This window comes from Micromesistius poutassou (genome assembly GCF_964030765.1).
Source record: "Micromesistius poutassou genome assembly, chromosome: 11".
NCBI classification, from domain to species: domain Eukaryota; kingdom Metazoa; phylum Chordata; class Actinopteri; order Gadiformes; family Gadidae; genus Micromesistius; species Micromesistius poutassou.
Genome location: NC_140281.1, coordinates 3,432,876 through 3,457,060, shown reverse-complemented (window position 1 = coordinate 3,457,060; position 24,185 = coordinate 3,432,876). Strand labels below are relative to the sequence as shown.

Here is a 24,185-nt window from a genome sequence, read left to right as displayed (position 1 = left end):
GACGTTATGGCGAACGCACCACGTTTAGATGTCGCTGCCTCAGTTGGTCAATTGAATATTAAATAGAGGAGGCGGCACGAATTGTTTTACATTTAAGTACTAGTTTCTATCCAAGTACCTCCTCTATTGCAGTAAACTACCCCTCATGTTGGTTCATTCTCACAAGAGCACCCTGCGCATAGTCTCTTCACATTCCCCAATGACACGTATCAATTTTAAATATTAAATTGTAGGCCTACAACATTTATTATTTAAAAATCATTAAAACCACCTTGCTGTAGACCTTACGTTTCCAATCGTTAACACAGCAATACCGTTCATACTGTTTTATTCTAACAATTTAGTTTAATTTTGTAAACAATAATAAAAGTGTATAAATATACAATACCGACAAAACACAAAAAAAAATACATTTTCCAAATCTACGTGCTGTTATATACAGGGCATAGTGACGGTGTACTGCTTTTGCATTCAAGCTCTATCAAACATGTAAACAGGTGTAAGCTAACTCTATTACACAAAGAAGACTAAACACTCGTCATCAGTTTACAAATGTTTAGAGTAGAGTTTAAGACTTAAGAAGAGTTTGGATCAACTGTTGAGATGAGTTTCTTAGATCCAGAAAGGTCCAGTGAGTGTCGAAATAAAAGGTGTATCTCACATTCCCATCCAATAAAAACAGCAGCAGATGAATTAGGCAACCATTTAAAATACGTTCACTTTCAGAAAAATGTATCAGTTATAATAATAACCCCTAGGACTAATAATCACTGCAGTTTAGTTGACATATATACAATCAATTTGGAGGATAGAACCTTAGTAGATTTATTTTTTTTGCAATATAAGGACCTTATGTATTCAGACAATTTGTATTCAGAAAAGTGACCCAAACTAAGCAGGAAAAGGAATTTGCCCAGTTTTGGCAAATTTTCTAAAATAATAGATGAAGTGATGTCTAATTGTAAGACGGGTTTAGACTTTGTAAGACAGAGAATGGAGTTCAGAAAAAATCCTCTAGCCCTGACACTGTGAACCTTGAAATACATTAATTCCTCAAGGTTAAGGACTTTGGAAATATAATATTTTAGCTATCTTTAATTGTGGTTTTAAAAACTGGGCTGTATTTCTCATGTTCATCATGTACAATTCTCAGGTTTAAATACTGACTGAACCTGTGCTGGTGTGAGTGTGTAGGATTTGGATCTGGGTATTAGCATCTTAATTAACACCTTAATATATTTTCTTACCCAAAATAGGCAGATGTCATAGCCTTGACTTAATAAAAATGTGAGTGTGTAGCACTCATAGGTAAGACGCTTTTCATTGGTTATTTTTGCGGGACAATATCACATAACAAAACATAAAATATGTATTACATGGGCATGTGATTCAATCTTTATGACTTTGGAACAATCTCTGTGATGTCAACAACTTACAACTTATGCTAACACTGCTAATGCGGCGAACACCGCTAACGCCACTTTCGCTGCGAACACCACTGACCAGGACTCATGGGAACTAAGATGGATGGAGGTGAAGCACTGTTTGTTATACTACAGACTCATGAAGGACCTCATAGAAGTTCAAGACCTTGCTTGGTGGGGGGGCTGAGTGCAACACCACTTCGCTGGTCACCTCCACGGGGACCACCAGGAGGTTGGGCCCATTGAGGGCCCCAGCATGAACGGGTTCTGGGCTCGGAGGAGCCTCTAGATCCACCTGCACCTCCTGCTCCACCCGCTCCACCTCCTGATCGGCCATGTCCACCTGGCTGCCATAAAACACAGCCATCCGCCTGCCCAGCAACCCCTCCTTCTCATGGAGGTCCTCATCCTTGACCTTCATCCTCTTCTGGCGCCACATGGAGGAGGCGTGGCGGATGGCACGCTTGAGGAGGTGCTTGCGGTACGCATGCTGAATGACCACGGCAGCCAGCTCCTCCTCCTTGTGGCGGAAGGTGCTGGTGATGGGGGCAAAGGAGTCAGAGGTGGGGTTGCTCATGACAAACTTGGCCTTGATGCTCTCGCGCATGGCGGCCATCTCCACAGTCTCTCCCAGCACCATCTGGGTGACCGCCAGCAGGACGTCCAGGCAGTGGATGCGGTCTCCAATCACCAGTGGAAGATCCATCTCGATCAGCTGCTGGCGGTTCGGCTTCATAACCCGCAGTGGCATCTGCAGCGCGTCGCAGAAGTCCGACAGGCGGGCGTACGCGATGAACTGGGTCCCTTCCAGATCAAACTTCTCCCAGGTCTCGTTGAACATCTCAAAGTCCTCCTCGCACAGTGCGTCACCGCTCTCCTCCTGTGCCACGTTGAAGTTCTCCAGGATGATGGCGATGTACATGTTGACCACCACCAGGAAGGAGACAATGATGTAGCTGCAGAAGAACATGATGGCCATGCCAGGGTTCCCACAGTTCCCCCGCACGTCCGTGCCTGGGTTCTCGAAGTTGGGGTCACAGTCGGGCGCCTCTCGGTTCAGGATGGGCAGCAGCAGGCTATCCCAACCCGCAGAGGTGGTGATCTCGAACAGACACACGATGCTGCCACCGAACGTCTCAAAGTTGAACATGTCATCGATACCGGCCTGCTTCTTAACATAGGCGAAGTTGGACATGCCAAATATAGAAAAGATGAACATGATGAGAAACAGCAGCAGGCCAATGTTGAAGAGGGCAGGAAGTGACATCATAAGGGCAAACAGCAGAGTCCGGATGCCCTTGGCTCCTTTGATGAGGCGCAGGATCCTGCCGATTCTGGCCAATCGGATAACTCGGAACAGAGTGGGTGACACAAAGTACTTCTCTATGATGTCAGAAAGCATGGTGCCTGAAATAAAACACATAGATAGTTAGAGGTAAACACTTCCAGCAGGACATTATTTAACAGAGGAGTTTCAATGAGTTTTGATCAGATCTCAACACACCGGCTATGGACAAGATGACGACGACAAAGTCAAAAATATTCCACCCATTCTTGAAGAAGTACTGCCGCAAAGCGAACAGCTTCAGGGTACACTCCCCGGTGAAGACCACAATGAAGGCCACATTGAGCTTGAAGAGGAATTCCTCCTTTTCAGGACTCTGGCCGTCTGTCTCCACCATCATGGTCACCATATTGAGGCAGATCAGCACCATGATAAAGATGTCAAAGAACTGCTGGCTAATGAAGTCGAACACCAAACCTTGGATCAGGTTCTATTGAGGGTCAGAGGTCACGGGGGGGTTGAGGGTGGGAAATGAGAGGGGAGGGGGGAGAACATGAATACCATTAGTGTGTTTGTTAACACCTGCAGAGGTCAAGGCTAAGGTCAGGAGTTAAAGGCTCAGGAAGCATTCCTGCTTAATGGCTCAGAGCTGGTATGATGTATGATGAGGTGACGTACCGTGGGTCGGGGGGTCGGTTTCTGAGGTTTCTTGGACCCTAGTTTCTTCATGGCTTCATAGTATTTCTTCTGTTCCTCAGTCATGAAGATGTCCTTGTCTCCAAGGTGCACAAACCCAACAGAAGCATGAACATATACATCTTATCTAGTTCAGCAGTTTAAATAATTAATGGATGGATGGATTATCACAAAACATTAGTAAATGCATCACGCAAACCCTATGGAACTAAACTTTAGGAATAGTTAACAACGTCAAATCTACAGGTTGGGTGAACAGATAAGGACACTTATCTTTTGCTTCTGCTGGTTGAAGTTGTCGATAATCACACCAATGAAAAGGTTGAGAGTAAAAAAGGATCCGAAGATGATGAATATAACAAAATATATGTACATGTAGAGGTTGATCTCATAGGAAGGCTGTTCATCCACCTGCAGCATAGATCAACATGAAACCAAAGAAAGTCCTGATATACAGTCAAGTCATTTATTATTTGAAGTAATGTTTCATTTAGATGAAGATATGAAACACGTCCAATAGCAGTGGTTACCTCTCGCGAGTCCACCGCAGCGTACATTATGTCCATCCAACCTTTGAATGTGGCCTGAAGAGAGAAAACATAATTTTAATTAAAAAGATGAAAACACAAATGTATTAAAATCCTCTCTATTCATATATTATAAGCCTGTTCAACTTGAACGTTATTGTCACCTAGTCTAAACGAGCGGCCATTAAAACCAATCAGAGACCTACCACAATGCTTTATCCCAACCTGAAGTCACTTACATTTAAAACCCATTCAAAACTCATTTAAAACTAATTTTAAATGTTTCCAAATTCTGTATTCTGTATGTGAATGTATTCAAATTCTAGATGTGAACGTGAGCTCCTCTGCACTCTGCTTGGTTTCGGTACAATCGGTTGGTCGGCTACAGGGTCTCTCACCACTTGCAGCAGGGACAGGTAACCCGTGGCGACGTTGTCGTAGTTGACCTTGACGTTGACCCAGCGGGCCTCGCTGGTAGCCTCCTGCAGGGCCAGACAGTCGCTGTGGTTGTTGACCTGGTCCAGGAGAAACAGCTCGTCCGTGGTGGAGTTGATGCAGCGGTAGAACTTGCCGGCAAACAGGTTGACCCCCATGATGCTGAAGATCAGCCAGAAGATCAGACACACCAGCAGCACATTGAAGATGGACGGGATGGCCCCGACCAGGGCGTTCACCACCACCTGTCAAGAGAGACACAGACCGGTGGAAGGACAGACAGGTTGACAGACAGACAAATATTGAACAATCAGGGAGACAGAGACACAGGAAAACAGACAGAAAGACATACAGGATATCATGGATTAAGAGAAAGGCAGGTTATCAGAAGGATTGAAGGGACAGACAGAGACACAGGTAAGAAGACAGACAGACAGGATATCAGACAGATAGATTAATAGAAAGATAGGTTGTCAGATGGATTGACGGTGGTTCACCAAGTGGTTCACAACCACTTAGACACCCTTTCACACCTCCCGTCAGAGATCAGCTTCCTCTAACTTCATCTACTGCTAGGGTGTTCTACCAGGCAGGTTTCACCTGGACCAGCTATGTTTTGGTTTTAATACAACCATGCATAACAGAAGCTCATGAACACGTTATTTAAAGGGTTGATAGTTCCATTTCCCCCATGGATACCAAAACCTATGTAATAACTCATACCTCTGTTCCTTCAGCCCTGGCAGCCATGTTTGGAGGTATAGGGAAATATCAGTTAGTAGAGTTAGTTGAAGACAACTTTCATACGTTTGGCACCATGGAAACCATGAGACACTGTACCATGTGACCAACTCACCCTCATCCCCTCAAATCTGGAGAGTGCACGGAGTGGTCTGAGCGCCCTTAAGGTCCTTAGGGACTTGATTGGTCCGAGGTCTGAGAAGCCCATCAAATTAGCACCCATGCTAATCAGAGACACCTGTGGTGGGACCAAGACATATCCTAGTCACATGTTACAATCAGGGTGTGAAATTAACATTTCAGGCACTAGCAACCCTGTCTGGTGGACTGTAGACTTCAACAGGCCACCCATCTTTCTTACGCTTTAAAAAATATCTAAAAAATACACCCCATTTGTCTACATTGTAAATTCGTACCATTGACAAAAGTCTGCCACATTTTGGGGATGGTGGGTTGTCAGTTAACTTCCTGGTTTCAATGGAGAACAAAGATCATATAAAAGTTCATTTTTTTATAATCACCCTGGTCATAAAAATCGGATACACCACCAGGTGATGGAACTTACGTCCACTATGAAGAAGTCCAGCCAGCACCAGGCATTGGTGAAGTACGTCTTGAAGCCATAAGCCACCCACTTGAGGACCATCTCTATGATGAAGACATACGTAAAGATCTTGTCGGCGTACTCCAGGATTATCTTGATGGTCCGACGTCGCTCTATGTAGATGTCTTCAAACGCCTGAGACAGTAGATTAGATCATTCTGGATCACCAAAGGTTCAATTCTACTTCTGTGTCAAATGGAAACCGTACGTAAATTGTGGGCTCCTACGTCGTCATGGGTCTCACTGTGGGTCCCTATGTCACAATAGGTACACCAATGTTCTCTATGCTGGTCTACAATAGTCTGTAGAGACCTACGGCGTAGCCATGGTAATGTCGAGACCAATGGCATAGCCATGGCAACATAGAGACCGACGTATAGAAGGGCAACTTAGAGACCGACGTGTAGAGAAGGGCAACTTAGAGACCGACGTGTAGCCACGGCAACTTAGAGACCGATGTGTATAAGGGCAACTTAGAGACCAACGTGTAGCCACGGCAACATAGAGACCGAAGCTGTGCTGAGAACAGTCACTGGATGTCTGGGATGTCAACGATTCCATCCCAACCGTCCGAGTCCAGACTGCAGATCTGTCCGTTCCCTATAGCATTAACCACTGAGATGCTGCTACATATATAGTGACATTTAGCACAGATTTAACTACTAATTATTGAATATAGATTACAACTCATAGCGAACAGAAGTACTGATTATTGGTTATTGATTCAGGGCTATAGATGACTGATTATTGGTTATTGATTTAGGGTTATAGATGAGGGATTACTGGTTATTAATTAAGGGTTATAGAGAACAGATTATTATGAATATGTGAGGGTTATAGATTATTTGTAAAAGGCTGACCAGCGCTCCGCTACTGAGCAGGATCATGAAGATGATGAAGGTCTCGAACCAGTCGTGTTCCACGATGGTGAAGCAGGTTCTCCGGATGTTCCACCAGGTTCTGCCCCGCCCCTGGCTGATGTCCACGCTCAGACATGGCCACCGCCGTATGCATTCTGATGGAGACAAGCCAACAACAGCCAATCTCAAATACACTGACTGGAAATCTACATCGAGGGATTAATCAGTGTAGTCGCAGTGTTTATTTTAAAGGTGGCCTATTATACCACCAGGTGTGAGTGCCATTATCCGTTACAAGCCGTTTTGAAAATCTGCCTCTTCTGACATCACAAGTGGGCGAGTCCACCTTGATGTATGACGGATAGATGAGCAACGTTTGCTACAGTCCACTGGGTAGGCTGGTTGACTGATCTATCCAGCACACATCTAGGTGGACACGCCCACTAGTGATGTCAGAAGAGGCCGATTTTCAAAACGGCTCGTAACGGCTAATCACAATCACACTCACACCTGGTGGTATAATATGTCACCTTTGAGGGTTGTGTTGATTTAAAAAGTAGTGGCTGTACCATCGGTGAAGCAGGACTCTGGATCCACCGGTTCTGGCTCCTCCTCCTCCTCTGGCTCAGGTTCGGGTTCGGGGGGCTGGTAGTCCACTGTACTGCACACCGAAGAGTCATCGTCGCCCTTGGTTACGCCCATCAGCTGCCAGGAAGAAGGAAGTAGAGGTCAGACGCATCAAGGCAGAGGTACAGTTACTAACTGTTTTAAAGATGCTAACTACTTGAGCGTCTATGGAAGCGCTATGCTAACATGCTTTGCTCACTATGCCAGCAGGACCTTTGGTACGCTTTAAGCCATCACTTACTCACTTTGAAAGGTTCATGTACATTAGAAGGAAGTTTTCCCTGGAAAAAGGTGAGAATTTTAATTATAATTTGTCTATACAGAGAGAGAAAGAGTAAAAGAGATCAATATTTCTCTATATAAACGGTTATGTCTACTGGTAACATTTTTTATCGGGAAATACTTTAAAAAAAAGTCTCCAAATCCATTTATGAAACAAGGTAGCTAAAAAGAACCCCCACATTCATATCCACACCTACAGTCCAATGTCTAGTATCTCTGGAACCTCTGGCTCTTACATTACAATGCAGTTTCTGCCCTCCATCATCAGCATCATCATCCTCATCCTCCTCATCATTGTCTTCATCATCGTTATCGTCGTCGTCATCATCGTCGTCGTCGTCGTCGTCATCGTCGTCCATGTTCTCCAGGTCTGACTCTCCCTGGGCCATGGGGACGGTGAGGACGACATCGTGGTCCACCGGGCAGCCCCGCCACCCCTCCACCAGACAGTGAGATATCCCATCATCCTCTCTGGGTGCCGGACCCTCGCCGGCGTCCAGGTGGTTCATCTCCACGGACCCGCCGCCCTTGGGCCCCTCGAGGCCGGGGGTGAGGCGGAGGAGCAGCGGGGTGAGCAGGCGGCGGAGGAGGGTCTTGACCCACGCCACGCCGCCGGAGATCCGGTTGATGGCGATCTGCAGGTTGTTGAGCTCCCCGTCCTCGTCTGCGGTCGACAGGTTGTCCCCGCTGAACGAGCTGAGCAGCAGCGCCAGGAACAGGTTCAGCACCTGCACACGCACTCTACTGTTACACATACTACCATTACATACTATAACATACTACCGTTACATACTATAACATACTACTATAACATACTATTGTTACATCATATAACATACTACTGTTACATCATATAACATAATACTGTTACACATGCTATAACATACAACCGTTACATACTATAACATACTACTGTTACATACTATAACATACTACTTTACATACTGTTACATACTACTGTCACATGATATAACATACTACTGTTACATACTATAACACACTACTGTTACATACTATAACGTAATACTGTTACATACTACTGATACATAATATAACATACTGTTACATACTATAAAATACTAACGTTAGATAATTTAACATAATACTACCGTTACATACTATTACATACTACTGTTACATACTAAAACATACTTCTGTTACATGCTAATACTACCGTAACATACTATGCTACATTTTCAGAGGTTGTGCCTGCCTCTCTATAATCCCCTCATTTCAACAGTTTATACTGAGTATACAGTTTATAGTTATATATTTATATTATACGTGTTTAGACTTATATCAAACAACATTTAATGAGCATCTCTTTCATACACACTATCTCGTAACCAGCTCAGAATGACATTACCACCGTAAGAAGCTGATCTTTATTCAAAGATGCATACTGTTTAATGATGTGGTAATTAGTCGGTTTAATAATGTGGTAATAAGTCTGTATTCAAAGTCTGTAGCACCTACAAGCCTATTAGGTTAAGCCCGGACTGCTAACTTGTGTGCTGGGTCTCAGATACACATCACATATCAGGTGGTTCTGATGAGGAGACGCCAATAAATATTGTGGTGCGTCGCAGTGGCGAGCGGTCTATCTTTAGGCCGCCACTTGTTTCCTGGTTCCCTAGGTTCAGACGGGGATCGGGTTCTCTCTGCGTGTGAATCAGCAGCGCCGCGTCCACACCCACAGTGGTGCGGCCGGATCACAATATATCATAAAGGATATTTGTCATATGTATCGTATCCTATATCCAATGCTTGTCGTATCATATTGCTTTTAAAATATATATCATACATTATACATAACATATAGATGTATATATATATATATATATATATAGTAGTATAAATATATATAGTATAAATATATATATATATATATGTAGCTGCCAGCAGAAACAGTTGCATAATTTTGGTTTAATAGAATAATTTTAAGTTTCATAAAAGAATAGTTTAATAAGAATGGCACCACATTTATAAATAATTAATATTATAATTAAATATAATTATGATTAATAATAATTAATTACATAACTACATAATAACATAATATAATAATTATTATTTGTATTATTACACGGCTCTTCTCAATGCTGTGGAATGCTTGCACTTGCATGGGCCTTCCTGACTTCCAGTTGTGAATTATTTTTCAATAATGACCGTTGCTAAGCATATAATGACCGCTGTGAAGAAAGTGTATTTTTTCACGTGTTTCGTATCATTCCGCAAGTAGTCCGGTAACTTATCAACAACAGCGGATTCGGTTGCTAAGCGACGTCAACGTCATTGGCGGACTATTTCTCTGCTGATCTACACTACTAATGCTGGTAACAAATACATTTTAAAAAGACACACCATGTGAAATTATTTTTTCGTTTTGGCAAGTATTCGTGTAATAAGCGGGATAATGTAAAGAACGTCGCCGGTCATTATCTTAAATAAGCCCCTTCAGAGCGAACAGGACACCTCTGCTTCGCGTCGGTGTCCTGTTCGCCCTGTCGGGGCTTATTTCCCAATAATGATCAGCGTTCTATACATTATCCCTTACATATTATATATATGTTACTATATAAATATATATAAATATATATACGTGTACTAATATAGTAGCTATATACTGCTGGTGTAGAGGCTGGTTTAGCAGACCTCGGATCATGACATTGACAAGTTGTCATACAACTAGTCCTTCCTCTAGGCCCCCTACATAGAACTCACTGGTGAAACAGGTTTTTTGATCTTATCGTCTTTGGACACATTGTTGGATGCATCGTTAGAAAAAAAAAATTTTGGACACGGTTGTTGGACACGCTGTTGGACATGTTGTTAGACACGTCGTTAGACCCCTCGTTAGACCCCTCATTAGACCCCTCGTTAGACACCTTGTTAGACGCCTCGTTAGACCCCTCGTTAGACACCTTGTTAGTCCCCTCGTTAGACCCCTTGTTAGACCCCTCGTTAGACACCTCGTTAGACTCCTCGTTAGACCCCTCGTTAGACACATCATTGACACATCCTTAACTAGATTTGTTTTCAGCTCACCACCAGGTTTCCGATCACCATGACCATCATGAAGACGACGAGGCACATGCCGGTGCCGGCCACCTCCATGCAGTCCCACATGGTCTCGATCCACTCGCCGCACAGGATCCGGAACACAATGAGGAACGAGTGGAAGAAGTCGTGCATGTGCCAGCGCGGCAGCACACAGTCCACGGCGATCTTGCACACGCACTCCTTGTAGCTCTTCCCGAAGAGCTGCATGCCCACCACGGCGAAGATGAACACAATGATGGCGAGGACCAGGGTCAGGTTGCCCAGAGCCCCCACGGAGTTGCCGATGATCTTGATCAGCATGTTGAGGGTGGGCCACGACTTGGCCAGCTTAAAGACACGCAGCTACACAGCACCGCCGTCACACAACCCACAGGCACACACACACACACACACAAACACACACGCACATGCACATACACACAAGCACGCACACATGTACACACACACACAAGTCAACGGGGTCAGTGTTGTCAGTAGTGTCTGTTAAATGTGGTATCAACGGTAACCAGAGGAGGAGTGACGCTTCTGTGTGGTTGGGGTAACTAAGGGGACTGTGGTTACTGTGGTAACTGTTTTTTTTGCTATGGTTACTGTAGTCCAGGTGAGGTCACCCGTTGTAACCAGAGAGTGGAGTAACGCCGGGCTCTCTCACCAGGCGGAAGGAGCGCAGGACAGACAGCCCCTGGACGTTGGCCAGGCACAGCTCCACCAGGCTCATGGTCACGATGATGCTGTCGAAGATGTTCCAGCCCACCTGGAAGTAGTAGTAGGGGTCCATGGCGATCAGCTTGAAGAACATCTCGGCCGCGAAGATCCCAGTAAACACCTGGATAAAAGAGATCCCCCACGGGGAACACATGAATAACCACAACCCCCGTCAACACACGTGAACAATCAAGACCCCCGTCAACACATGATTTACCAAAAACCCCATGAGAATAAGCAGAACCCTGTTAACACATGAATCACCATAACCCCCTTGAACACCCCTTGAATAAGAGATTGAAGAGATTCCTATGAACACATGAATAACAGTGAACACATTAATCACAGAGACCCCTGTGAATACATGATTAACAGGAGCCAATGAACCAACACACACCACCACTCTCCCCACCAAGACCATCAGCAGAATGTCCCAGTTGAACCCAGTAGAACCCAGTTCAGGGACTCACCAGGTTCCCCACTGACAGCATGTGGTCGAACTCGGGCGTCATGGGGTAGTGCTCCATGGCCATGAACAGGGTGTTGAGAACGATGCAGATGGTGATGGCCAGGTCCACAAAGGGGTCCATCACCACAAAGTTGACCCAGTTCTTGGACGTCACCCAAACCTCGCAGCAGTCCCACTTCAGGAAGAGGTCGGCGAAGCGGTACCAGCCGGGGGGGCAGGGTCTCTGGGCCTCCTCCAGCTCTAAACACACAGCAGGACGTTTTACACACCACACAGGAAGTTACACACACTGGACAGGAAGTTACAGGTCTGTTGATGTTTCAGATCAATTATCGTCATTGGCACTGGAGTATTGGTATTTACATCTTATAATCCATTCAATAAAAATCATCAGAGTCTGATCAATCGAGCTTCCTCCTCTCCTGAAAGGTATTTATGATGATGTTAACATGTCCGCAAAGGTGGGTTCAACATTTCTCTTCCTTTGACCAGGGTAGTGCTCAGAGCTTCTTTAAAACGCTGACTGATGGGTATGCTGGATGTGTATGGAAGGGCAGTCCTACTTGTACATAAGTGTTTAATCAGCAACATGGGTATCTAAGCCTGGTCTGTATTGAGGTTTGGTCAAGGCTTAGCACCAGGAGGGTAGAGGGCCTGTGAGTCCCACTCTAACACAATGTCATTAGCACTACTGTGAAGCTAGTGCCAGACATTGCAACTGGCCTGACCTTGGTCCGCTGGGTGTACAGTGTCAGTAGCCACATGCTAAGCTTAGCAATTACAGCCCACACTAGTGTAGCCTGAAGGGGCTTGGGACTGAGCCAGGAGAGCCTCTATAGAGGCTGCTGGGCTTGGCACTTCATTTGACCTATGGCTACGCTACCACAGGCTTAGCATAGCAGCTCTCTGGTCTAATGTAGCTCCACTAGCACTGGCTTAGCATCACACACTAGTGGGTCTAATGTGGCTATGCTACAGGCTTAGCGTAGCCAACTAGTTGTTCTAATGTAGCTTAATGACAGCAGGCTACAATTATATTTCATGTTGGCTTATTTTCTGCGTTTTCTGTCGGCCTTTCCAGGGCGATACCTTCCATGGCGGCTACCGTGGCGACGGTGAGAGCGCTGGCGGTTCGGTGTTTGAGAGCCGGCGCCTCCAGGTGTACGACGCTGAGGGCGGAGCCCCGAGACCGCCCCTCTTCATCCTGCTCCACCTCCTCTTTACAATGCGGCTGAGGAACACATTGAAAAGCAGGTGGTGACAGGGTCGGGTGTAAGACAGGAATAACCAGGTGTTAACCAGATGTAAGACAGGTGTGAGAAGGTCTAAACCAGATGTCAACCAGATGTTAATAAAATGAGCTATAAACCAGGTGTAAACTAGGTATAAAATAGGTGTAAACCAGATATAAATCAGGTGTAAACCAGGTATTAACTAGGTTTTAACAGGATGAGGTATAAACCTGGTATAAAATATGCGCAAGCCAGATTTATACCAGGTGTAAACCAGGTGTTAACCAGATGCGGTATAAACCAGGTGTAACGGGGCTGTGGGCAGCAGCAGATCCTCACCTGTGTCATGGTGGGCACTCTGATGAGGAGTCGCGGGATGATTCGCCCGTTACAGTCCTTCAGCACGTCTTCGCTGCCGTCGCCCTCCTTGTCAAACTCAAACTCTGTGTGGTGACTCAGGGACTTCTTACTGGTCAGAGACGCTTGGCTGCCTGCGAAAGCTTCCTGTCAAAGAAATAATACAAACAATAGCTTCCTGTTGTCGTCCGTGAACAAACAAACACGACAGCGGATGGCACCATGGGACACGTTTGGCCATATGCGTAAGAGAAAAAGAGAAAGAGAGAACGAGAGAGAGAGAGAGATGATAAATCGATACGTAAACCCTGATGTGTGTAACAGCGGACCATCACCTGGTCCTGGTTCCTCAGCTGCTCTAGCAGCCGCTGGAACTCCTCCTCTTTCTCCCGGGCCTCCCGCTGCGTGGCCTCGTTCTGCTCGTCGTATGCCATGGCCACCACGGCCAGGATGAGGTTGATGAGGTAGAAGGAGCCCAGGAAGATGATCACCACGAAGAACAGCATGTAGGTCTTCCCTGCCGCGCGCAACAGCTGGACAAACACACGTACACGCGAGAAACAACATTAACATATGGAGGAAGTAAGATGGAGCTGAGAAGGAGAAGCAGGAGCAGCAGGAGGTGAAGGAGGAGATGGAACAGCAGGAGAAGGGGGAATAAGAGGAGTATGAGTTGTAAGAGGAGAGGGAAGGAAGAATAATAAGAGGGTCAAGAAGATGAGGAGTAGGAGGAAAAGGAAGAGCAGGAGGACGAGAAGGAAGAGCAGGAGGAGGTGGAATGATAAGTGGATCAAGAAGAGGAGGAGGCGCAGTAGGAGGAAAAGGAAGAACAGAAGGGTGAGAAGGAGGAATAATAAGAGGATTAAGAAGAGGAGGAGGAGCAGAAGGAGGAGTAGGAGGAAAAGGAAGAACAGGAGGAGGAGGTGGCCGACCAGCTGAAAGAGGTTCTCCCAGTAGTCCTGGGTCATGAGCCTGAAGAGAGCGAGGAAGGCCCAGCCGAAGGAGTCGAAGCTGGTGTAGCCGTAGTTGGGGTTCCTGCCCGCCTTCATACACATGTAGCCCTCAGGACACTTCCTGTCAACACCACACCCACCGGCCAATCAGAGACAACGTCAACCCTGTCTCATTTACTACCTGATAAACTACCCAACGATCCACAGTAAAAGAGAAAGATTCAATGTTTACAAATCAAAGCAAAATAACAACTTTTGGGTACTAGTAGTATTGTAGTAGCATAGTAGAATATGAGTGTAGTACTGTAGTAGGTGTACTCACCCAGCATCAGAGCTGTTACCGCAGAGCAGAGCGTCTAAACTCCCCTCAAGATAATAATGGTTCTCTATGAATAGAACATCATCCATCAACAATGACAAAATTATCGTGATCATCTCTCAATAAGTAATGGATAATGTATAGCAAGATGGTCATAATTGGGCAATAATCCAAGACAGGGGGGTGATGCAGGAATCTGTGTTAATTCCATGTCTTCTTCAATTTTGTAGACCAGCTCCTTGTGTCTTTTAATCTCTCTTACTTTTACACTTTTTCTTTTCGTCACTGGGGACAGTCCAGCCATTGACCAAAAATAAGTATCGTGATCCATGGTGTTTTCTGATAGAGTAACGTATGAGTAACGACTGAATGTTCAAGTCGTATGCAAAACCTACCGGTATTTTCGATATATTCCCCAAAGTTGAAGGTGTGGTTGGAGGCGAGTGAGCCGTTGAGGGCGGTGGCGTTGCTGAAGCTGTCCACCAGTGTGTCGTTGGTGAGGGCCGGCCAGCGGATGCACTTCTGCCGCAGGTTCCCCATGAAGAGCTGGAGACCGACGAGGGCGAAGACGGCCAGCGCAAACACCGTCAGGACCATCACGTCCACCATCTTCTTCACCGACTGGATCAGAGCGCCCACGATGGTCTTCAGACCTGGGGGACACAGCGGGGGTCAGACGATACTCCACCGCCACCGGGCCTCAGAACCATTGGTTATATGGTAGGACCTAGGGCTGTGCAATGAATCCAAATTTGATTGATTGATCTCCAAACTAATGTAATCGAGCTGAAACGTTTTGGTTTTTTTAGGTTTTTTTTTGTATATTTATTTTGTTCATTGAATGTTTTATATCAATTGTACATACATATTTGTACATTATTTTCGATTTGACCATTTTCCATCTATTTCGTATTTTTTTAAAGGGAAATTTCAAAGTTCTCAGTTACAATGTGTTTTTTTTTTTTTAGAGAAATGCTGAATAAATGCATCATGTTTTTAAACACAAAAATAATTGTTTGAATTATCGTGATTTAAATAATGACCAAAATAATCATGACAATGATTTTTTACATAATCTAGCAGCCCTAGTAGGACCTGTTGTTGCAGCTAACAAAAGTTGTCTTTCCTAAACTTTCCTAACATTTTTAAGTATCTCTCGTGCAGTATATAAAGAATCCTTTAAGGGTTACATATGGAGATTCTATTCTTGATTCTACATGTGTAAATGTTTTTCTGCTGCAGAATGAAAGCAGTACCAGGAATCACAGTGATGGTTTTGAGTGCCCGGAGGACCCGGAAGGTTCTGAGTGCTGAGACATTTCCCATGTCCACAAACTCAGTGAGGTACCTGGAGAGAGAACCACACGTTAACTAACACCAACCACCCCTGCCAAATACACCACCCTACAAGACCAATAACACCACTCATATCCCGACCATGATATTTCATCAAAGTTGTAAAATTGATTGTTTGATTCTCATTTGGAAGTTGCTTTGGATAAAGGTGTCTGAATATTAATATGCCTATTAATATTCATTTAGCCTTTCATGAATATATAATATCACACATTAATGTAATGTGGCTCATATCGCTTGGCTTAGTACTATTTTTAATTTGCTGCTCGGACGAATCTGAGTGGCTCAGTGTAACTGAGTCGGATGACAGCAGATGACACAGAGTAACAATGTGTTGACTTCCTAAGCCCGTCCGGTCCGGACACTGTTACCATGACATGCTCCTACCGGCCCTGGTACATAAACAGATATCGACTGCCTAAGCAGGTTTGGCGTGAGATTGATAGATTGTATGGCTGTGTCGATAAGATACCGTACTTGAACTGCTTGAATGTTCTGGCAGGGATTTTCGAGCATCTCCTTTAGCAGACATTTTAAAGGGGACATATTATACCACCAGGTGTGAGTGTGATTAGCCATTACAAGCCGTTTTGAAAATGTGCCACTTCTGACATCACAGGTGGGCTTGTCCACCAAGATGTATTCTGCATAGATCAGTCTACCAGCCTACCCCAGTAGCAAATGTTGCTCATCTATCCGTCATGATGTCAGAAGCAGCACATTTTCAAAATGGCTTGTAATGGCTAATCACTCACACCTGGTGGTATAATATGTCCCCTTTAAGGAGCAGCTAGGTGTTTAGACCTCTTACTCTATGATGTCGACAGGACCCAGGACCATTTGGCTGTCAGTCAAGTAACCTAACTACCAAGATCATCCAGTACCACAGGGATGTTCTGTCTCTTATGCAATGATATGCCAGTCCTCTTGTGCAACTAACTTTACTATATGAGCCAAATAACTTAATGACGCTAATAACGATTTGAGGTTAATAACTGAGGTTAACAAACTCACGCCATGCTGATGACCATGAAGTCCAGCCAGTTCCAAGGGTCTCTTAGGAATGTGAATGGTCCGATAACGAAGCCTCGTGCCAACACCTTTGTCGTCGCCTCAAACGTGTAAATTCCAGTAAAAACATACCTGGAACACACGTGTAAATACTGGTGAAATCATACCTGGAACACATGTGTAAATACCAGTAAAAAAAACATCTGGAACACATGTGTAAATACCAGTAAAACCATCCCTGGAAAACACATGTTGTTACCAGACTAAATCTGATTAAAATACATATAAGATTAGACTACACTACACTTGACTAGATGAGATTTTGATTCAATTAGGATTAGATTATGAATATGATTAGAACAGGATTCAAATTGAATTAGATATAATTTGATTAGGGATAGTATATACTATGACTATATAGTGATAAGATAATGATTATATCAGGATTAGATAACATTATATCAGAATAGACTACTCTTGTTTTGATTAGATACAATCTGACTAGATTGGATTACAATATCCTAGATTATATTATATTAGACTAGACAAGATTATACATGACTAGATTAGGACTGTATTCAGTTAGATCATACTATGGCAGACTAAATTAGATCTGACGTGTAATATCAGGATTAGATTATATTAGACCAGATTATACAGGATTATGAGATCTGATTATATTAGATTATGATGAAGTACTCACTCTACAGTTTTGCTCCAGGGTGGAGGGTTGCTCATCGTCATGAAGAAACAGTTGGCAAGAATAGTGAGCATGATGAACAAGCTAAACAATATGATATAGGAGTTAAGGACTATAGCCATCATGATCAACATGCTAACTAATCTGATAATCTGGTATAAGGTAGCACCACAATTATCATGATAATAATCATCAATTATCATGATGATTATTATGTGATCATCTGATCACATAATCTGATCTGTACATTTAAGGGTAAAGTGTACATTGAGCAATCAATGTGCAAGGGTTGAGCCAGCCATCACCACACACACTAAGGGAGATCTCCTGCATATGTACATACCTTTTCAAAACCATGCTGTTTATAATCTGTATCGGAAGGATATGAATGGATGAGGAGGCTAGCCTTGCATTGTTCGAATCAGAGACCGGCAGCTGTTTGATTTTGGATTGATTAATCGATTAGCCTATATAATCAGATTTGAAAATGCTAAATCTTAGCTGAGGTCACCCCTAATATGAGTGGATGAATGGATTGCATCAGAAGAATATGAATGGATGATTTTAACCATTCTTTATATGAGGTGTAACAGAAGGATATGAATGGATGTCTATGTCGATGGATTGTATCAGAAGGATATGAATGGATGAGGATCTTGATGGCTCCTCTGCGGACACGACTGAAGGGGCTGAGGAAGTAGCAGGCCGGGTCGGCGTTGAACCGGAAGATGGTGTTACCTCTGCTGACCACAATGAACGTCTGGGAACACACACACACACACACACACACACACACACACAGGACACAAACACACAAAAACAGCATATCATTAATACTAAGGATTCACCAAATACACTGTGCAGTAGTAATCTGAGCTCTGTAGAAGGTGTAGAACTGTACTGGTAGTATTGTAGTATTGTAGTACTGGTAGTACTGGTACCTTCTGAGCTCGGTAGAAGGGGTCTGGGTCTTCCAGTGGCGTGTTGAGCATGTCTGGCGGGGGGTCCCCGTAGATCATGGGGATGCTCTTTCCCGCCTCCAGGTCTACGCTGGGGGCCTCGGGGATCCGCCCCTCTACTTCCTGGCCATGCACCGCTGCTTGGGCCCGCCCCTCCTCCTCCGCCAGCCTCTCGATCTGCACCAGAGAGTCGGCCGTGAAGAGACGGAACGCGGCCATGCCCGGGGGAGGGAGCACAGACGCCATCTGGGCATCGCGAACCCCGACCACACCGGCCGTTCTCTACTGACACCTGGAGAGAGAGAGAGAGAGAGAGAGAGAGAGAGAGAGGGAGAGAGAGACAGACACAGAGGGGGAGAGAGAGACACAGAGAGAAAGAGAGAGAGAGACACACATGCAGAGAGAGCGACACACACGCAGAGAGAGAGAAAGAGAGAGAGAGAGAGAGAAAGAGAAATTTCAAGAAAAGCTAAAAGCTTGAGACAATTTGTTCAAGGTTCTGTCCCTCCCGAAACACACACACACACACACACAGACACTGCACGATGTGTGTGTGTGTGTCTGTCTGTCTGTGTCTTAAGTAAGTCATAAATGTACACTCTATGGATGCATGCCCTACACCGCCCTCCCGACACACACACACACACACACACACACACACACACACACACACACACATCATGCAGTGTGTGTGTGTGTGTGTGTGGTAGTGTGTATGTATATGTGTCCACCCACCCCCTTCCCGACATCATGTTACTTATTAGCTTAGCAGACGTGTCCTCTCCGGGTTTAACATCCCCTGGTTATTTCGGTTCTTAGTTTTCATTTCCGCAAATTTTGCCCCCGTGTTAAGAGAACCAGTCTCCAGAGGTGAGCTGGGGTGACCACCCCTGCACTAATCACATGACTGACGGCCAAACGGACCACTCACAACACGGCGCTCTCTGATGACATCCCCAACCCTGGTCCCTGATCGAACATGAAAGCTCTACGATGCTATCTCGCTGCAGTGGCCTCCATGCAGGACCTGGTCTGAAGCATTCTGGGGGATAGCAGCAGAGGACCCACAAACGAGAGGAGAGTTAGAGGTAGGAGAGTTGGAGATAGGAGTGTAGGATACAAAAATACCTTAGGAGGTAGGAGGGTAGGAGGTGAGTAGGAGCAGAGGAGCAACATGCGGTAGGAGACCGAAAGAGGATAGGAGGTTGGTGAGAAGGAAGTAGGAGAGTAGGAGAGGAGGAGAATGAAAGACGGCAGGAGGTGGGAAAGAAGGAGGAAGGAGAGTAGGAGATGTTGCCAGCTGCTGATCATCTATACGCCTCCAGTTACATCAGAGCCATGAGGCAGCACATTCCACACACACACACACACACACACACACACACACACACACAGTCTCTCTCTCTCTCACTTTCTCACTCGATGGCACACGCCAACACTTAACACCACCAACAAGCAACACACACACACACACACACACACACACACACAGACATACACATGAACGCAAACAAACAGACACACACATAAACACACACACATTAACACACGCAAACAGACACACACACAAACACACACAGCGTTGCATGACCGGCACACAGAGTCTCATGCACACACTCACAAGCCCTGTCACACACTGGTCTCAGTACAACTACACCCAACCCTTGATCACTGCATTGATCCTGTCTCAGCCCGCCCCCTGGGGTGAGGTAAGGGAGGGAGGAGGGCACTAGGAGAGGAAGGGGCAAGAGTTCTGGGGGGGGGGGGGGGGTAGGTTTGTCGGTGCTTCTGAAGTGATCCGAACCTAAAATACCCCGGCAGAGGATGGATAAGTTTCAGTCCGTCTCCGTGTGAACGATCTGCGTACCCGACATTAACGCTGTGACTAGGAGACCGACACAAAAAACGTCACATTTTTATGGACCACAATAAATCAATTTGTTCTGTTACCATGGAAAATAAGATCTGAAGTAGATCGTAAAGAGTTCAGCGAACACAGAATGTCCCAAAATGGTAGCCGTTTGAGTTAGTTAAACCATTTCCTGTTTCCTATGTTGTTATCAAATATTAATTCCGGAAAGACAATTTAAGTCTGAAATTGTAAGAACACAAAGACACACGTGCACGTGCACAGCTTTTTTGCTTTGCTTAGATTACATAAACATAAACTTTTACATAAACTCAATAATAAACATGTACACTTTAGTGTCAGTGAATCTCGTCCAAACTGCCATGCTACATGCTACATTAGACGACGTGATTGGTGGAGGAGCAGATAGCTGGTTCCACAGCTGCTGCAGCTGCCAGAACCGCATTCTTCTCCTGAAGCTAAGCTAGCAGCTGGCGGCAGTTTACCCAGCTAACCGCGGCTACATACAGTGCTTACCACAGCTACATACCTAGCTAGCCACAGCTACACAGTGAGCTATAACCACAATACCTAGCTGAATGCTGCTAACTGCAGCTACATACAGAGCTAAGCACCGCTACACATTGAACTAAAGCCACAGCCATGTACCCAAGCTTACAAAAGCTACAGACCTAGCTTACTGCTACTGACCTAGCTACCAACAGCTACATACCTAGCTAAGCACATGCCACATACCTAGCTAACAATATCTACGTATCACACTAATCAGTGTGGTACCTAGCTAACTAGCCCTACAGACTGAACTTTGTGTGAGCCTCTCCTCACCCCAGAATCCAGCATGTCAGAAGTAGTAGACAGAAGAGCTACAGGGAAACAAGGCTTCAAACTCCTCCATATGGGTGGTGGTCTACTGGCTGGTTCCACTCAGAGTGGTACGCAGGCCTGTGCTTCTCTCTTCAACATCCTGCAGTCATCCCGACCCTTCTCCTCATCCAGATCACCATCCCAAAGAACCACTGGAGAACAAACTTTTGACGAGGGGATACTGCCCAGAAAACCTCACCTGAATCATCAGAACTGTAACCTCTCACCATACCTGAACAATCAGAACTTAACACCTAACCTTACCCGACCCATCAGAACTCTCACCGTATGTAGCAGAAGCCGGTTCGACCACTCGCGGGTCTCAAACCTGCCACCTCTCGAACTACAACAACACTACCGGCATGGGAGTCGAACAATCTAACCACTGAGCTAAAAGCCCAGGCTTCTAACTCAGCGTTCTTAAGGCTAGGGGTGTGAGGATTTACAAAGTACTACCGCCAGCTAGCCCAGGCTAGTTGGCATCCGTTACACGTACTGTAGCTATCAGAACTCTAAAATCTCAGTGTACCTGAGCTATCAGAACTCTAACATCTTACCTTACCTTAGCTATCAGAACTCTAACATCTCAGCATACCGTAGCTATCCGAACTTTAATATCCCACCTTATCTGAATCATCAGAACTCTAACATCTGACCGCACCTGACCCACTAAACCTTTAACATATTACTGTACCTTAGCTATCAAAACTTTTACAACAACAACAAACTTTTATAACTTTTATTACGATTATAACTTTATGATGTGACTCTTTCCAGAAGAGATGTGCACATCAGGATTATGAAATAGTGTTCAAAGAGGGGCAACTCCATTCAATACAGTCAATCCTCTCGAATCCGATATACCAGTGAGAACGTATCCAGTCTCTCACACCTGAGAAGCTTCACCTGGGGCAGGTGAGAGGACATTCAGTCCAGTGCATGAAAACTCGGGAGAGCAGAGGGGAATAATATTACTTTACGTTATCACAGTAACCCATCTCCCTCCCCATCCCCTCAAAACCAGCGTAGCCATCGTCAGTAGACAACAGCGACACTCCGACCCGCACAGAATATTACTCCCCCTCAACCCTGGTCGGACCAGGAGTTTAAATAAAACAATGTGGGTTAAGAGGGTTAAGGGAATAATGAAGTGATGAGTGGGATGTGTTTGACCTGGTTTCCCCCTGTGTGACACCTTGCCAGGCTGTCACATGGTTTGAGTTGGTGAAAGAAACCCAAAACCAACACCTTCTGGGTCCAAGAACCTGTGACCCGAGACTCTGCCTGTACCACACACTCCAACATTCCTTCCAACACTGCCCAGCTGCTTTCAGTGTACAGGGAGAGAGTCACCAAACATGTCAGTGATAAGACATGGAATATCGTTTGTTTGGTCCTTAACTTTGCCTTGCCCCCCTCCCCCGGGATTTATAAGGTAATCTTATCTTATAGTAATAGTGGCCAACACTATGCTTTTCAAAACGGAAATAGCAAGAAAAAAATGTCTGAGGCACCGATCTCCTGGTCGGAAAGAGACGTTTGAGTGTCAACATTTTAGAACCTTGTCCAAATGGAGAGAAGCTATAAATAGGGGCCAAGAGACCCTGAACCCAACACAAGTGCCTTTTCTGACAAGCTCACACCTGGCAGGTGAGGACAAGAGCTGGTTAGGACGCTGGGGGCAGCTGCGTCACAAAAGGGCGGCAATGACGCAACGCATCGGAAAACAAAGCGCGGTACAACGTCAGAGGAATATGAAACCTGCAGAATGACAATCCCAAGCGCTAGTCGATCTACTAATATACATCTCTAACCGATGGCAAATCGATGAGCCATTACTGGGTTGATCGATAGATTGGATGATGAGGTGGAAAATAAAAAATAAGTTCACACGTTCATACATGAAGTCATACAATTTTAATCATGTCTCCTTAATTATTAGTATATTTTATGTTTGTAATGTTGTAATCGGTCAATGGGGAACGTTATTTAGCCTACTAAAAACTGTCATAGATATAATGTGGACTTAGTGTAGGCCTACTTAATGCTCTATATAATAAAAGCAATGTCAGCAAGATTATTCTAAAACCAAGCAACGACCCCATGAAACGAAACCAGCAGGGTCATTAGACCACAAGGTCTCATAACTTTAACCTAAATACGGACATAAATCCGAGCACTCACAAAAACAAGTATGTATTATTACAACCTCATCGGCCTGTGAGTTTGTGCGCCACTAAAGTCTGACCGTTGAGCGTCTTACCTTGCGCCGCAAAACAAACTCCAGAAGTCCTTTCTCCGGAACCAGGACCTTTCTCAAGAACCAGGGCCTTTCTACGGAACCAGGACGTGGGGGTAAGACTGAAGTTCGGTGGAGACTTGGACTGAGCAGTCGGTTCCTCGCGGGCCGGACAGTCCACGGGGCAGCTGAGAGTTGGAGGTGAAACCGGAGATTTGCGGCAGGTAGGATCAACGCGTTAAGCCATTCCGACGCTTGGACTGAGAACCCCGTCGCTGCCCAGCTGTCGGCGATCAGGGTTTTCCATCTTTTTACAATCCATATGCAATGCAGTAGGCCACCTGCGCAGGCCTACCTGTGTAGTCGTCCACTCGCGTGTTGTAGCCTACCTATGAGATACGTGCGCAATGATTACGCATTCTCCGCGACTCGTGCAATACAGTGCGCAGAGACGCGCCAGTCCTAACCCTATACAATAAAACAATCCAAACGCTTAATTATAAGGCCTGAATAAACCAGTGTACGAGGCCGTGGAACAATAGTCATCACGAGGAATCTGTCCTTTATGTGAGGATTGGATTGGTGTAAAAGGTCGTCTGTGCACTGT

General features: G+C 45.2%; 1 protein-coding gene across 1 annotated transcript; it reads right to left on the bottom strand.

Annotated features, from left to right (window-relative positions):
• Positions 1–298: 298 nt before the first annotated feature.
• On the bottom strand, positions 299–24,185 carry scn4aa (sodium channel, voltage-gated, type IV, alpha, a). The gene is made up of 27 exons (XM_084475294.1): positions 23,603–24,185; positions 18,588–18,897; positions 18,288–18,406; positions 17,650–17,739; positions 16,950–17,078; positions 15,836–15,927; positions 14,975–15,232; positions 14,583–14,646; positions 14,240–14,381; positions 13,643–13,840; positions 13,290–13,454; positions 12,808–12,949; positions 11,720–11,958; positions 11,197–11,370; positions 10,530–10,886; positions 7,718–8,209; positions 7,445–7,480; positions 7,142–7,277; positions 6,573–6,727; positions 5,674–5,847; positions 5,224–5,346; positions 4,331–4,612; positions 3,936–3,989; positions 3,675–3,816; positions 3,388–3,485; positions 2,929–3,199; positions 299–2,831 (listed from the first exon to the last, which is right to left on the bottom strand). Exons 2-27 carry the CDS (start codon positions 18,849–18,851, stop codon positions 1,549–1,551), a joined length of 5,679 nt encoding a protein of 1,892 aa, XP_084331420.1. The 5' UTR covers positions 18,852–18,897; positions 23,603–24,185; the 3' UTR covers positions 299–1,548.

What these genes read in the sequence shown, in the direction of transcription:
- scn4aa (XM_084475294.1), bottom strand. Translation starts at nt 18,851, where the DNA reads ATGGCGTCTGTGCTCCCTCCCCCGGGCATGGCCGCGTTCCGTCTCTTC. An exon ending in AACCATCACTGTGATTCCTG is followed by an intron (nt 15,233 to 15,835) that starts GTACTGCTTTCA and finishes TGTGTCCCCCAG; the next exon opens with GTCTGAAGACCATCGTGGGC. An exon ending in AGCTGAGGAACCAGGACCAG is followed by an intron (nt 13,455 to 13,642) that starts GTGATGGTCCGC and finishes TTTCTTTGACAG; the next exon opens with GAAGCTTTCGCAGGCAGCCA.